We start from the raw sequence: 14,063 nt of genomic DNA, 5'->3' as shown, positions 1-14,063 counted from the left end.
ATTTAATGAGGAGTGGATCCAGGCTACCTCCTACATCGCTGCACCCTCGCTACAAAATTCCTAGTTTTGACTCTTCTTGGGTATATTTCCTGCAATATAGAGCATATATTCACTGAAGAAAGGCCATTGTATATTTTCTCATTGGAATAGTCGGTCTTTGTTGCCTCTAACACAGCTGTCATGAAAGGGACTTGAGCTCTGGCATGTTCTCCACCTGGATCATGGTTGTGTTTTCTGTCCTGCCAACCTTGAGTAAGGCCAGGCATCAGAATGATCTGAAGGAACTCTTGGAGCTGCCATATTACACTTGAAGACACTAAACTTATTATCTAACCCACATGACTGCATAAATAGGGCCAGTGTGGCGATTCTGCTCAGTACAGGAAGAATACAGATGACACACAGTAGAAACAGTAGAAGTGCTGCAGTACTGTGCTCTGCTGTACTGTCACCTTACAGCCTGGTGGCAGCAGTACTTTCCACAGCTGACCATGGCTTGCTTGCACTCTCCTTAAGGCTTCACTGCAAAAAAACTTCCAGGAAATAACACTGACCCAGTAGCTGCTTCTTCAGGAATTCCCTTTTCCTGAGGTTGCTGTTGCCCACTTTGCATCAACTAAAAAGGCTAGGAAGCAAGCAGGCAAACAACTGATGCAGCGGTTTCTCTGTCGTACCTCACCAGACTTCAAAACTTGGGTATTCCTGGCTGCAGGTCAGTGAGTTAGGTATGAATGTGCAAGAGTGGGTCAGCTGACTTTTCCTCCCAAGGCATGATGCCTTCTCATTTATTTCTCCTGCTCTGTATAGATGTGTTATTTTCCAGCTTCAGGTTATCTTAATTTTGTCTAAATCACATGAAAAGCCTTTCTCCATTAACTCTGGAAATTACACAAGCAGAACTATTGATGCTATGTCAGTGTCCTCCGTGTAGCTCATAATTAATGAAGCTCAGCTCCCTCGGTACAGTCATCCAGCAAAAAATGATGCAGAGGCAGCCAGCTCTCCAAAGGAAGATCACGCTTTCGATATGAAGTGCTCTGTGATCAGTGTGTTTACCACTTTCATTTACATTTATAGAATTTGAGTTTGCATGAAGCCTGGGTAGGAAAATGTTTGAAGGCACAAGTCCTAAGATTCATCTTACTACATCTACGATAAGAAACATTTTCTAAGGCACATTTTTCTGGTCTAATCAGGTCACTGTGCTTAGTATTGATGTTAGCAAGATAAGTTAAACTATTACAGTTTCTATAGGTCTATATATGCTGCAAACTGAGATAGAAGCAAAGAGTAGAATACACTGCATAAAGGGTACGTATACTATTTGAATGTATTAACAACAGACAACAAAGCCTTTTCTGAAATGTGACAAGTCTTAACTTTTTGTGCTTTTAAAAAGAGTTATTAGAAAACAGAACAAAACAAGCTGGTTTTGGAAGTATCAGAGCTGCTTGCAAAAACCTTTCTCCTCCTAAAACATAAGAGACAATCAGGGCAGAAAGGCAAGGGAGGGAGGGTAAGATGAACATGACAGAATGATACAAGGTATTCTAATAAAGGACATGACATAGCAACAGATATCTTGGGCTCTCGTGGAAGGTGCAATTGCATTTTTGGCAATGCAAGTTCCACCTACCACAGGCTGCTGATGCCTGGAAAAGGGAAGGCAGTGTTGAAAAGGTTTTGTTTGGAGCTCATTTGCTGCAACAGGTAAGGACTGTGCTGGTTTGCTTCAAAAGAGGATAGGGAAACCACCACCCCCAGAGCTGCTGAAGGCCACAGAGCCATCACCCAGGATTAGCCAGAAATAAGGAGTTTAAAAAAAAAAAAGGCAGAGAAGTTCCTTACATCCTCATTGTCACTGTCCAGGCTGCCCTTCTTCTTTTTCTTCTTCTTCTCATCCTCTTTCTTTTTCTTGTCTTTTTCTGGAATGACGTCATCAAGAAAACTTAAGTCATGCTGGGAGAAGAGGTAGTCCATGGCTTTTCTGACTGCTACAAGTGCCAAGATCTGAAAAGGCAGAGAGGGACTTCTCACTCACACACATTTTAGTTTTGATTGCATTACCTGTTCATGCTGCTTCTTAATCCCAAACACTTGAATTCTGGTTGTAGAAGAACATATAGAGAACAAGGTCATTAAGATACTCCAGTTGTTCAGCTTGAAAACCTAACAGCTGGAACTGAGTCAGGCCTCAAGCAGCAGCATTTCACATCAGATTAAACAGAAGCAACATACAGAAACAGTAATGTAATCACTTACTACTCTCATAAAGGCAAAAGTCATCTTGAACCTCCTGCAGACAAGTATCAGGTCAAATAATGAACTAGAGAGGCCCCAAATGAGTATTTTCATCTATTTTGGGGATTCAACTTACACACACATGTTCACAAGAGCATCCTGAGTAATTTTCTTTGCTTTTTTCTCTCACCATTTCTCCAGGTATAATAATACTTCAAAAATTAGGCAGTGGCCCAGGTATGCCCTCAGATTTTACAGTATAACATTTGCTAGGATTGTGTCTGCAAGAAACTAGGTTTTTTTCTGGGTAAAACAGCAGTCTAAAGCACTGGGGGAAAAATAAGAGACATGTCTGAAATGGGTGTCTACATCTATGCTGAAAGTTAGCATCACCAACAGATGCATACCAAGATTAAAGGCTGAACTGATTTTAAGACAGTTTGCTCCAAGCGATGAAGATCAATGACAGAAATTATTCCTCAAAATGGATCTCAAACTTTGACTTGCATAATTTAAGTGGGATTACAGGAGTGAAAAATTACTTGGGGAGTGAAAAGATGCCGTGCAAACAGCCATGATTGTTTCACTGTAAACTGCTTCCTTATTAAAAGTACTTTCCCTACAAATAAGCAGGGGGCTGGCTGTTGGTCAGATCTTCACAGTCAGACTGGAAGCTAGTTGTCTTTCTGTTCACAAGTGTAAAAATGGAGGTTCTATCATTAGATCCAGTGACGTCTATCAGTGCACCTTCCCTGAGTTTGTGTCATTACAACAAAATTCAGCAAACTTAAGGATTCTCTTATGGACAAAGAGGAAGTCTTCAGATCTTAAATTCAGCTTTTAGCGGTACAGTCAGCCATGAGAATGCAATGGAACAGCATGCCATTAGGAACTCCTTTAATATCTTTATCTATCTAACTGCATTGCAATTTTGTAACTGCACCCACAACTGAGATTTTACTCATTAGTAAACCTGAAATGAAGAGAGATTGGAGCCATATGTAACAAGGGAATTTCATACAGCGTTGTCTTTACAGCATTCTGACCCATTTCCAAGAGAGACAGTCTCTGGGCACGCAGCTATGGCCACATTGGATTCATTTGTGTGTAAGATTACATTGCTTCCAGTTGCATTAGCTGAGCCACAGGAGGGGCATGGAGGCAGAGAAGGGTCTGCTCTGTGCTCCCATATTATCGACATAAACTACTCCAGTGATCACTGGATCAGTGTAAATGGCTGCAAGTTTTGGAACTTGGTCTGGTTTGGAAGCCTCGTGCCAAGTGTATATGCAAATTCCCCTTACCACTTGTTTATTTCTTATTTGGCATGTGCACCTAACTGTGTCTCTAGGATTAGTAACAATCTAATTGCACAGACAGCTGTTTCACTGTCCCCTTCCTTGATGTAGAAACACCGTTATCAGACTGACTGCACAGAGTGTATTTATGAAATAATTGTGTGATGAATTATTTATAATAATAATGTTTTTAACATGACTCTGACATGCATCGTTAGAAAGACAACATGCATCCTACAGATATTCTTAGCAATCTCAGATGTGAAACGTGAATCAACATTCTTGCCTTTTTACTCAAGTTCCAAGTACAAGAGAATCCCTTTCTCACTCCTGGTTGTGCAAATCCTTCCCTCCGCTTGGCATTTCTCTGAGCAGTGAGATCAGCCCTACCACTTCATTTTTGTTTGTCAATTTGTGTTACTGAAAAGTAAGGGAGACATTTTCTGTACATCAATTTGTGCGGACTGAAAAAGGAAACTATGAACTCATTCATTCATGCAGCTCAAGGAGAAAACACAGCAAATCTAACCCTGGCAACCAGGAGCGGTCAAAACTAACTACACCTTTCTGGCAAAAAATTAACTTTCAAGGCTTGCTTTCCCCTCCAGAGGATTTATGTAAAAGCAGCCACAGCACCTGAGACAATGTGGGGAACATTCACCCTGGGTAATCTTACATCAGCACAATGAATGGAGACTGGAGTTCTAAAGTAGGGCTTTTACAGTGAGAGGATTTGATTTGCCTGTTTGTGGGAGTGTATGTCCATGTGTGGAAGACCCAGGCTACAGAACAGATGTGGCTGGAAAAGGCAAAGGAGAAGGTCACCTACCATGACAGGGAATATGATAGCGGCCACTGTTGACTTGAGAATCCAGAGTAGGGCTAAGCAAACCACCTGCAGAAACGTGAACAGATGGACCCTACGCAGCGGGACGTGACGCAGATAGATAAAATCAGGCTGGTGCTTCAGAGGCATCAAGAGCAGCTTCAGACGATCCATGAACTGTATGGAAAATGGAAAAGTAACATACATATAAATGAAATGCAGGGTAAACAACAAAGGGAGACAATTGCATAATTAAACTATGAAGTGAGACCTTAAGTCAACTTGCTTTCCTTCTATAAAGGAGGCACAGCAGAGGATGCAGCATGGTTCCCCTATCTTGAGTAACTACTGCTTAATGCAGTGGGCTATATATTTTAACTCAGTTATCTGAAGTTAAGCTCCCACACCTACATTTGGCACCTACGCAGACACAGGAATCAAGCATTTCTCAAAGCAAGGCCTTGAGGTGCCATTATTTTACGGAGCAGGACTCCATGCAATCTGAAGATTAATATTTAAACCAAAAAACTTAGGTGTCCGTGGAAACAACTCTGCTGGATTCAGAACAACTAGACTGATCTGCTCCTGGAGACATGGGAAATTTTCTGTTGAAGAAAGCAGTTTATTACCCACAAGACAGAGAAAAAAGATGAATGTCCTGACTATGGTCAGCATTAATGCTTGGGTTACTTCTGCTAACTTCCCTGTTCTTGCCGGGGAATGCTATAAAGACATTTGGCATTTAAAAGTAGTGCCTTTGTCAAATTAACTGCGAGCAGAGGTCAGCAGAGGTGAGGGCAGACATCATGTTAACAGAGAATAGAATGCACCTAACTGAAGAGCAAGGAAGACGGGCAGCTTTTCAGACAGTGTCTCTTGCCCATGCTGGACTGGGTGGACTTGGAGTTAAACCAAAATGGAGAGTTCTCACTGAGTGAAAAACATCCTTGATCGGAGAAAATAAGTAAGCGCACAGTTCTGTGACCACCTGTGCCAGAAAGCAGGGGAAATCCCCTCCAGGAGAACCAGCCCAAGGGTGAATACTACAATCCCCCCACTGTCTCTTGCCAGAACTTGGGCTTGCTGCCCACTTCTGAGACCACATTTATCTCAAACCAGTAAATAAAAGCCTGGGCCATTTTAAAGAATACCCAAATAAACTCTCATGGTGCTCACAGAACACAGAGTCTTTCCCCATTAGAGCACCACTAAGCACTAAAAAGAAAGGCTACAATTAATAGGGTGCCAGGAAGCAACAAAAACACTTCCAGCTTCCTAGCACCAATTAAAGATAGTGCACTGTGAGAAAGGCTCCTTACGTAACGTTTCCTCAGTGGCAAAGAAAGGGGGCTTGGCTTCCCTTCCACAGCAAACAGCAATGTTCTCACTTGTTAACACTGCAGAATAATGCCACCATCATAAATCATGTACTCTTGTTTTTCTTCAGTCTGTAACAGATGTCCCAGCAGAGGACCCAAACTATCCCAGAAGTGAGCCTAGAGCCCTTGTAAGCACATGTCCTCTGTGTCAGTATGCTGAGGATGAAGAAGGATCCTGGGTCTTCACACAGGCCCCCCTCATTGCTTGTGGGGCCAAGACTTGGCCGCTCTCCTGCTGAGCAAATTTCTTTCATTAAGTGTCATTCTCAAGAACAGCCAGTGTGTGGCAATATTTGTAAACAGTTGCTGCACTGCCTGGGTTTCTTTGGAAACAGAAATAAGGTGGTGGAGAAAAGGAAAGCCAGAAAGTCCTAAGAGAGCCTTGTAGTAATTAGTGATTACCATCTTCTGGGCAGGGTCCTGTGGGGAGTCTGCTCACAGCTGCCAGAGCAGCACTGGGCACTGTGGAAACTTACCTGCACACCATTGAGGGATGCAACACCCATGTACAGGAAGACACCATAGAGTACAGGCATAGGAATGAACTGTGGGGAAAACAGGAGAAACCAAGTTAATCACCTCCATATGTGACACAATGTTAGTGCTCAGGGAGGCATAATCCCTGCCTCATGACAGATCTGAACTGTACTTTTGAATGGGTAATGTACAGTAATAGACACGTGTTATCTTTCTGCTGTATTTTGAGAGCTGAAAGAACATCTGGATAGCAGGGCAGAGGCTGAGCGAGCCCTATTCTCTCCCATTTCAGTGCAAGTTGGAAGTCTCACCAAGAAACAAACGAAACAAAGATAGACAGTGCCAGCTAGCAATAAGATTTATGAACAGGTTGAATAAAATGTATTCCATTAAACTCCAAATCACTTTTCACCTCATAGTTTCTAATGAGACTGGAAGCAGAAGGTAGAGAGGAAGAAAAGGCATCGTGGATCCTATTATATATCCAACTTAACACACAATGGAAATATTTCCAGAAGGGCTGATCCCTTAAGTCCCAGATGAGCAATTATAGACATGCAAAGTAAATCTCTAACTACTCGGTCTTTAACTCATGCTAATCTACTACAATTACTAAGTAATAGGCAACTAGTTACATCCTTCAGAGAGCAGAATGGGCTCTGCAGCAGTATGCTTAGGGCAAGGGAAACCTTCATGCAGTGACCTGCAGCTGCCACAGAATGGCAGACACAGCACAACCAAAGTCTTCCTGCTCAGTGTCACCTGGACTAACATGGCAAAACTGTTTGTTTTCCAACCTGTGTATGTAACTCATTAAAGTGGCAAATAACCTCTGTTTATTGAATTCTCCACTACGTCATTAATCGTTTACTAGGTAATAAACACAGCACTATGCAAATTTCTGTGGAGGCCTTGATCCTGAATGCATGCATTTCACTTAACCAAAGTCACCAGGGCCATGTGTACAATGTCCTCAGAGATCAAAGCATCACTATCTGTGTTCCTTCCTTGCTACCCATCTCCTGCAGGCTCCTTGACTGCTTTATCTTTCTATTGCTGTTCTGTTTGTCTCTCCTGCTGGGGAGGGACGAGTCTGTGTGGGCTTCACAGAGCTATAAGTACCCACGGGATTCAACATCCTCACTGCATCTGAAGGATTACATAAGATGGCATCTCCTCCAGCAAGTCAAGAAGGAGGCTTTATGTGTTTGGCTTTCTAGTTCATTTACCTTGCTTTCTTTTTTCCCCACTCCTTCTCTTTTTCAAAAAAAAGAAAAAAGAAAAATGAAAAATGTCTAAATATTATTTCACCATTCCATTATAATTAATCCTGTAAATCATTCCCAAGTGAAACTTCAGCACATTATCCTGCAGAGTAGCAAGCAGTGCTTTCATTTTGGAAGATTATGTTTTGGCAAAGCATTCACTGGCTATGGGGTTGCTGGCATGAGCACTTGGAACAAACCTGCTGCTAGCCAACAGAATTAAGAATGTATTTGTAGGAAAGTGCCTGTCATTCTCCTAGCAGGGTAGAGGATGTTTTGGATGAGATCTGCCATAACTGAGCTGAAAGATGAGTGACATTCAAAAACAGCACAAACACAACACCCACAAAAAACAAGGATGGGATTATTCTGCGGATTCCCTGGTTTATTGAATTTGGGAGCAATAGCGTTCAATGTGCCGCTGGCATGAGAAGACTCCAATGTTCTGCAATACATTCTGCAAAGCGGTTCTTTGTAGCAGGAGACCCTACTGCTGGAGTTCGTTGAAGGTCCTGAAACACTGCCAGCTAATTCTTACTGGCACGTGGGCAAGGAGCGTGCCAGTTTATCCTCAGACATCCTCCTGCGAGGATCTTACCCACATGCATTCTTTGGAGAAGCTCAGAAGAACAACGAGGGAAGCAAGAGCAGGGGAAATAATGGAGCCTGCACAATAGAGGAAGAGAGATCTTGCAAGGAAAGGTCACATGAACTAACTGTGTGCCTGCACTCGGCACCACTTAAGCCGTCCCAGGAACAGACAGTTATCCTGCACAAAGAAGAGATAAGCACGTTTTCTAGTTTCAACCTCTGATTTGATGCACCGTGGAGGCACTTCTTTGTGGTTCTGTGCCAATAAATCACAGAATCACAGAATGATCCGAGTTGGAAGGGACCTCAAGGATCATGAAGCTCCAACCTCCCTGCTTGGCAGGGCCACCAAACTTCCATAAATCTCAGCTCTTGGAAAACAACTGCCTATCTGGATTAAATGGTACGTGAGCAGCACAAGTGTCCAAAGGCTTTGATAAAATCACATGAAGAAAAGATCAGGAAATTAAGAAACCACACTTTATTGCACTGCTTCCTACAGAAACATGTTTTCTGTACTGCTGAGCTGGGCATTGCTTCTGAGCAAGAAGAAGAGTGCTATTTTAGGATGATACAGCCTAAAAGAATGGAAATTTGTTGTGCTGGCTCTTCTTAAAAGCAAGGCAAGCTGCAGGAGCCTCACGCTGCTGAGGTGCGTGCCTTGGCAGCCCTAACAGGCAGGGCAAAGTTCCTGCTCCACAAAGGCAGTGGCAGCAGTCCCAAAGATTTCTGGCCAGAACTTTACCTGTGGAGTAATACTATCTGCTGTGGGCTATGCTCATTGCCATTTGTTCTGCATATTCTCTCTCATCAAAGTTACTTCCCTTTCAATGGGCACACACATGCCCCCCATAAGTAAGTACAGGACAAAGATTTTCATCATCCACATGTAGAAGATGCTGAAAATCTGGTTCTGACAACTCATACCACAGGACTTATTTCCTCCTCTAGGAACAGCTAGACTTCAGGGTGAATGAGAAAGCGAGAGGTATCTGCAGGCTGCTCCAAAAGCAGCAACTTCAGCCCAGTCCTTCCCTCTGACACACAGTGTAGAAGCACACTTAATTCTGCATTTGACAGCTTCTTCTGGAGCTATAAAGCAGAACTGTTCTAGGCTGCTGGAGGCCTCCCGGGAGTAAATGCATCCTGAAAGAAGGTGCTGCAAAGTTGCACTCCTGCACCTCGCAGCAGCTCAGCACACAGAGCTCTATGGAAATGGACAAAGCCAGTACATAAATGCCTTGGTTTGCATGTGTGTATATGCAAATATACTTTTCTGGATTACATATTCATCTGTTAATCTGTCTTTCACACAGCAATTCTGCTTCACTGACACCATCCTTCCACGATGTCATCAGTAGGGCATCAAAGTTCACCTGAAATATGCTTTCCATACAACACAAGCACAGCAGGAGGATAACATCATTAAGGAAAACTTTACCATGCATACATATGGAAAAAAAAATCCTAAATTAAAAATAAAATCACAGCCCTCAAAACCAACAGCCCTGAACCTTGGTACTACTTATTTATCTAGAGCATACCACAAAGTGCTTTCATTAAATTGCAGAATTGCATCAGCAATTCTCTACTTTTCCATACTTCAGCAATGAGCTTTGTCAGAAGCACAGAAATGGTGTGACAGTTGTGGTCCTGGCCTCTCGCTTGCACTTGTGTGAGCAGAAGGAAGCAGAAAAGGTTATACGCTTACCTTCAAGATAGGAGCCATGAAGACAGACACACCAGTCAGAATGAAGACAATGACTCCAGTGACTCTCTGCTCCCTGAAAGAAAAGCACCAGGTTAGCAGTATGGTTTCAAGCTTTAATTCCAAATTTATTCCCGTCCAAGAGCATTCAAACCCTATGTAAAGTCTGGCAACTCATTTTTCGCAGCCACATTTTCCAAGCTGACTGACAATAACAAGCCAACACCTTCAGGCAGGCATCTTTATCATGACCAAGGCTCATACAGATCTTTTTTCAAACACCAAATCAGTTTTTGTATGTTTGCTTGTTTCCCTAGCTCCATTGTTTGTGGATCAGCAGAGTACTGCTACCAAGTAATGAGGAATGCGTTTAAATGTTAAACATTAGAAACTGTTAACCAGCAAACCAGATTCTCTGCATGGCAGCTTTCACAACATGCAAATAGGTAATAAATCATTAGCTCTCCACTCTTAAATTAGCAGCGTATTTCAAAGCTTGGTCACAGTATTCCGACGGTTAGATAAATGTCGTTTCTCACCGTACTGTACACTGCTCTGCACACCAGGTACAAAGGGAGTTCACAATCCCCTGGTCCAGGACTTCATGGGGTGCTGGACATTTGACTTAAGAGGCACCCACAACTGCTCCCTGCATCTGAAAATGCTTTTGCAAATAGTATTTCTGAGTACTTAAAGTTAGGCCATTAAGTTTCTATTATTTGCCTAACTAAGTGATTTCCAGGAGTGCTGCTGCTCCTGTTGAAAGCACTTCAGGCTACTTAATTAAGGCAACCAAATACAGAACAAATGGTTTGATTTAACAGAATAGATTGCTTTAGCCACAACAAGTTTAGATCTTTTACCACTATGTTTGCTAGGAAACGCCTGCCTAGTTTCCATGGATAAAGAAACGTGAAGTAAATACATCTTCTTTCTCAAACACTGGAAAACTTTATCTGATCTGGCTAAATAAACTTTAGAAAATGAAGATCTGCACTGCTGAATTTCATAGTCCGGTTGGGAAATACAAAGAAGGATGTAAGAGATTCTTCATGAAAACTCTACAGGGCCCCTATGACACCAGACCATGCAATGTAAAGCCTTGTGTAGTTAGAGGTAGCTTCAAGGTGTGTGCCCAAAGTAGACAAAAATTATCTCAACTCTGAAATTAAGTTCCCTTTTCTCCCTCCCTTCACTTGCCCTCACCCTGTACACAACACACACATGGTAGAATGGTTTTCTTCCTTTTCAAGAAAGAGTATCTGCAGAAGGACTATGCCAGATAAGCTTCAAACTGGATATATGCTCTGAGAACAGGAAAAAAAAAAAAAGCTGTAAGGAAGCACAGTGGATCTGAAGATTTACTGCAGATCTAAGAGCTATTCCCCCTTGAACCTCTACACACGTTCTGTTCAAAGCACAACCATTTACAGTACAAACTGATCTCTGCAGGCAAGCAACATAATAAAGGCCTATTTGGTTTGACATACCTCACTCCCAAAAACTTGGGTTGTTCTCCAGGGGCTGAAGTTTCAGTCTCCATCTTCAAGCTGTCAATATGAGCAATGGAGATCACAGTAGCAGCAACATACCAGGGCAGACCCATAAAGGAGCATATAATCATCAGAATGGCCACCCAGAACAAATCCAGATGATATCCAGCACCTTTCTGTGAAGGGAGACAGACAACCTTAGCTTTAATTATTCTAAATGCAGAAGGAAGTCAAGGTTCTGACACTAGGCAGAAGCACACCAACCAAGCAGCATTTCCTTCAACTGTATCTTTCATGAACTGCTTGGCTCTTCTAATAGACAGAAGTTTTCACAAGCAATTAGCAGAGTGGGTCACACTGCTACATGAAAGATAAACTACTGCGTCAGCAGGGAAGGCAGGTATACGATACTTTTCTGGCAAAATATAACAGGTTTAAGCAATAAGTATAAGAACGCAGCAGACTTGCAAAAGACCAAGCACTGTGCAGTGTTTGGAGGTTGGGTTGGTGCAAGACAAGCCCTGCAGCCAGATAAGTAGCTCAGTACAGTGGTACTCTTTACACAGCAGAATATGAGTTAAACACGACTGTAGCGAGGTTGTGTTGACTGAGAAGTATCAGGTGAGCTACATGTCTTATCTTGTAAACAGTATAAGCAAACTCTCAAAATATACATATATCTTGATTACAAAGTGTTTACAGTATCCTGAAGGAGCTCAGTATTGCCTCTAAAATAGAAACACACACATAAAAAGGAACTGCACTATATATGCTATGTTTACAATTTTCCCAGACTTTTTTTACACGAAGTGACAAAGTGATGGGAAACCAAACACCCAACACTGTTCCAACTCCATGCTGACTCTACTGAGTGTGTAAAACCAGCACAGCCCATTTTCACACACAGGACTTCTTTTGACATGGTGGAAAGCCAGAATTTTCACCAACTGTGCATTCATATGAGTCTAGCTTTCCACATGAACTTCACTGTCAGAGTGGAGCCTGAACAACTAGTGATGATGGACAGGGAGCAATGCTGACCCAGGTACTGGTGCTAGGAGAGGGACAAGTCATTCCTGACTGTGCAAGGTGTGAAATCTCTGTCCATCTGCTTTTGCTTTGCCCACTTCATTAGGTTTCTCTCTTCTTTTGTATCCTGATTTGCAAAGACACGGCACACAGTGTTTGCTATCTTCAGTTGCAATTGAGGTCCGCTTCTGAAAGTCAGAGAATTCTTCTGTACAACGGAGAACGAAGTTGTTCACAGTCCCTTTCTCCAGGTCCCCTGTTTTCCTCCAAGTACAACAGCTCCTTCCATTTCAAGAGCTATTTCATTTGGCATCAGGAACTACAACAGCACTTTTGTGTGCCAAGTCATCTCACATTTGTGTGAGTGACAGCATGGATATGTACAGAGCTTAAAACACCCAAGCCAACCCTTTCATAAAACCAGACAGAAGCCTTATTTTATGAGTCAGCTGTTGTAAAATAACTCGATGCAATGACTTAATGAAGCCTACCTGGATGTAATCTTAGAGATATACGGTGTCTGCCAGAAAGACAGCGTTTACCATCTCCTATCGGAGCAAGATCTCAACTCCTTTATTTAGGATACAAAGCGACTACAGAAACTCAGTCAGGACTTCACAGTCAGTCTGAGCACTGCTCATTTTGCTGGGTACTGGAGCCCAACTAAGCTTTCAGGGGGACAGTGACAAGAGTGACAAGGGACACATAACCCATCAGAATGAGAAAGCTGACCTCATTCTTTGATTCTTTTTAGATACCTTTGTTTTTCAGATTGATCTGAAGAGGAACTCCAGTGGAAACTGATGTTGTAAACAGAAGTTTCTGTCAGAGGCAGACAGCAGCACTTGCTAGCAAAACACTGGGTGAATTCACCCCTAAAAGCTTTCTCCAAGTCCAGTACACTCTTCCTATTATTAATCTGTGGGGCTTTTTTAATACTTCAGTGGACTAACACAGGAAATTCACCAGTCACAAATGCCAAGAGAAGAAGCAAAAAAACCAAACAAGACATCAAAGAATAGGATCTTAAGAAAAACACCAAAGAATTCTGTACAGTTTCATGTTTTAAAGATTAACCTTTTTTTAAACTTGTTCAATTTGATTTTATTGGAAAGAACAAATGAGGCAGACCTACATGGTGACCTAAGAGGGAAAGCAACCCAGCTCCTCTTGAATAATAGTCATTGTTTTCCTAATACATTCACTGCTTACTTTGGCTGGCCAGCAGCACCTAGACGGTTACTCGGTGCCACCTTGCCAATACTTTAACAGGGCAGAAGCAGGAAAAAAAAAGTCCTCCTTTGGTGCTGCAGTAGATGTGTACTGATGTATATTTTGATGCCGAGCAGCAGGAGAGGATTGGAGAACCCCCATTTAAACAAAAGCGTGTTCTCACAACCGTAACAAAGGAAGCAGGAAACAAATTTTTATATTAAACAGTACCTTGTGGGAATGTTTATACTTTGTTGCTAAAAAAGTACACCCAGTGCTGATGACAGCATAACCATGTTCAGCTAGCCAGCAGCTCACAGCAAGAAGGCTGGGTGCCTCTGCCATAGAAAGTATTACCTGGGGGCTTCGGTCTGTTGTGGCCACAGAGGCCACGTCAATAAGAATAAAGTCACCATCACACGAGGAAATCAGGCACCAGCAGAAAGCATGTCTGTGCCAACTGCCCTGCCTGACAAGCTGGCAGACAGCTGTGCTGTACCTTGCCTCCATAAGCACCTTCCCCTAATGGTGTGCTTCAAGGACA

The 14,063-nt window shown here is 42.5% G+C and overlaps 1 protein-coding gene and 1 long non-coding RNA gene across 22 annotated transcripts in view; one reads left to right on the top strand and one right to left on the bottom strand.

Moving 5' to 3' along the window:
- SLC4A4 (solute carrier family 4 member 4) overlaps positions 1–14,063 on the bottom strand; it is a 216,657-nt gene that overhangs the window by 8,259 nt on the left and 194,335 nt on the right. For all 7 annotated transcript variants that reach the window (XM_015861476.2, XM_015861475.2, XM_015861477.2 and 4 more), the window contains 5 exons: positions 11,276–11,454; positions 9,789–9,861; positions 6,221–6,289; positions 4,369–4,542; positions 1,849–2,010 (listed from right to left, as the gene is read on the bottom strand). In XM_015861476.2, coding sequence (XP_015716962.1) covers positions 1,849–2,010; positions 4,369–4,542; positions 6,221–6,289; positions 9,789–9,861; positions 11,276–11,454 — 657 coding nt within the window. The remainder of the gene's footprint in view (positions 1–1,848; positions 2,011–4,368; positions 4,543–6,220; positions 6,290–9,788; positions 9,862–11,275; positions 11,455–14,063) is intronic.
- LOC107313360 overlaps positions 1–14,063 on the top strand; it is a 43,399-nt gene that overhangs the window by 24,818 nt on the left and 4,518 nt on the right. The gene's annotated exons all lie outside the window — the stretch shown is intronic.

This window comes from Coturnix japonica, chromosome 4 (genome assembly GCF_001577835.2).
Source record: "Coturnix japonica isolate 7356 chromosome 4, Coturnix japonica 2.1, whole genome shotgun sequence".
Lineage (NCBI taxonomy): Eukaryota > Metazoa > Chordata > Aves > Galliformes > Phasianidae > Coturnix > Coturnix japonica.
This window is presented reverse-complemented; position numbering and strand designations above follow the sequence as displayed.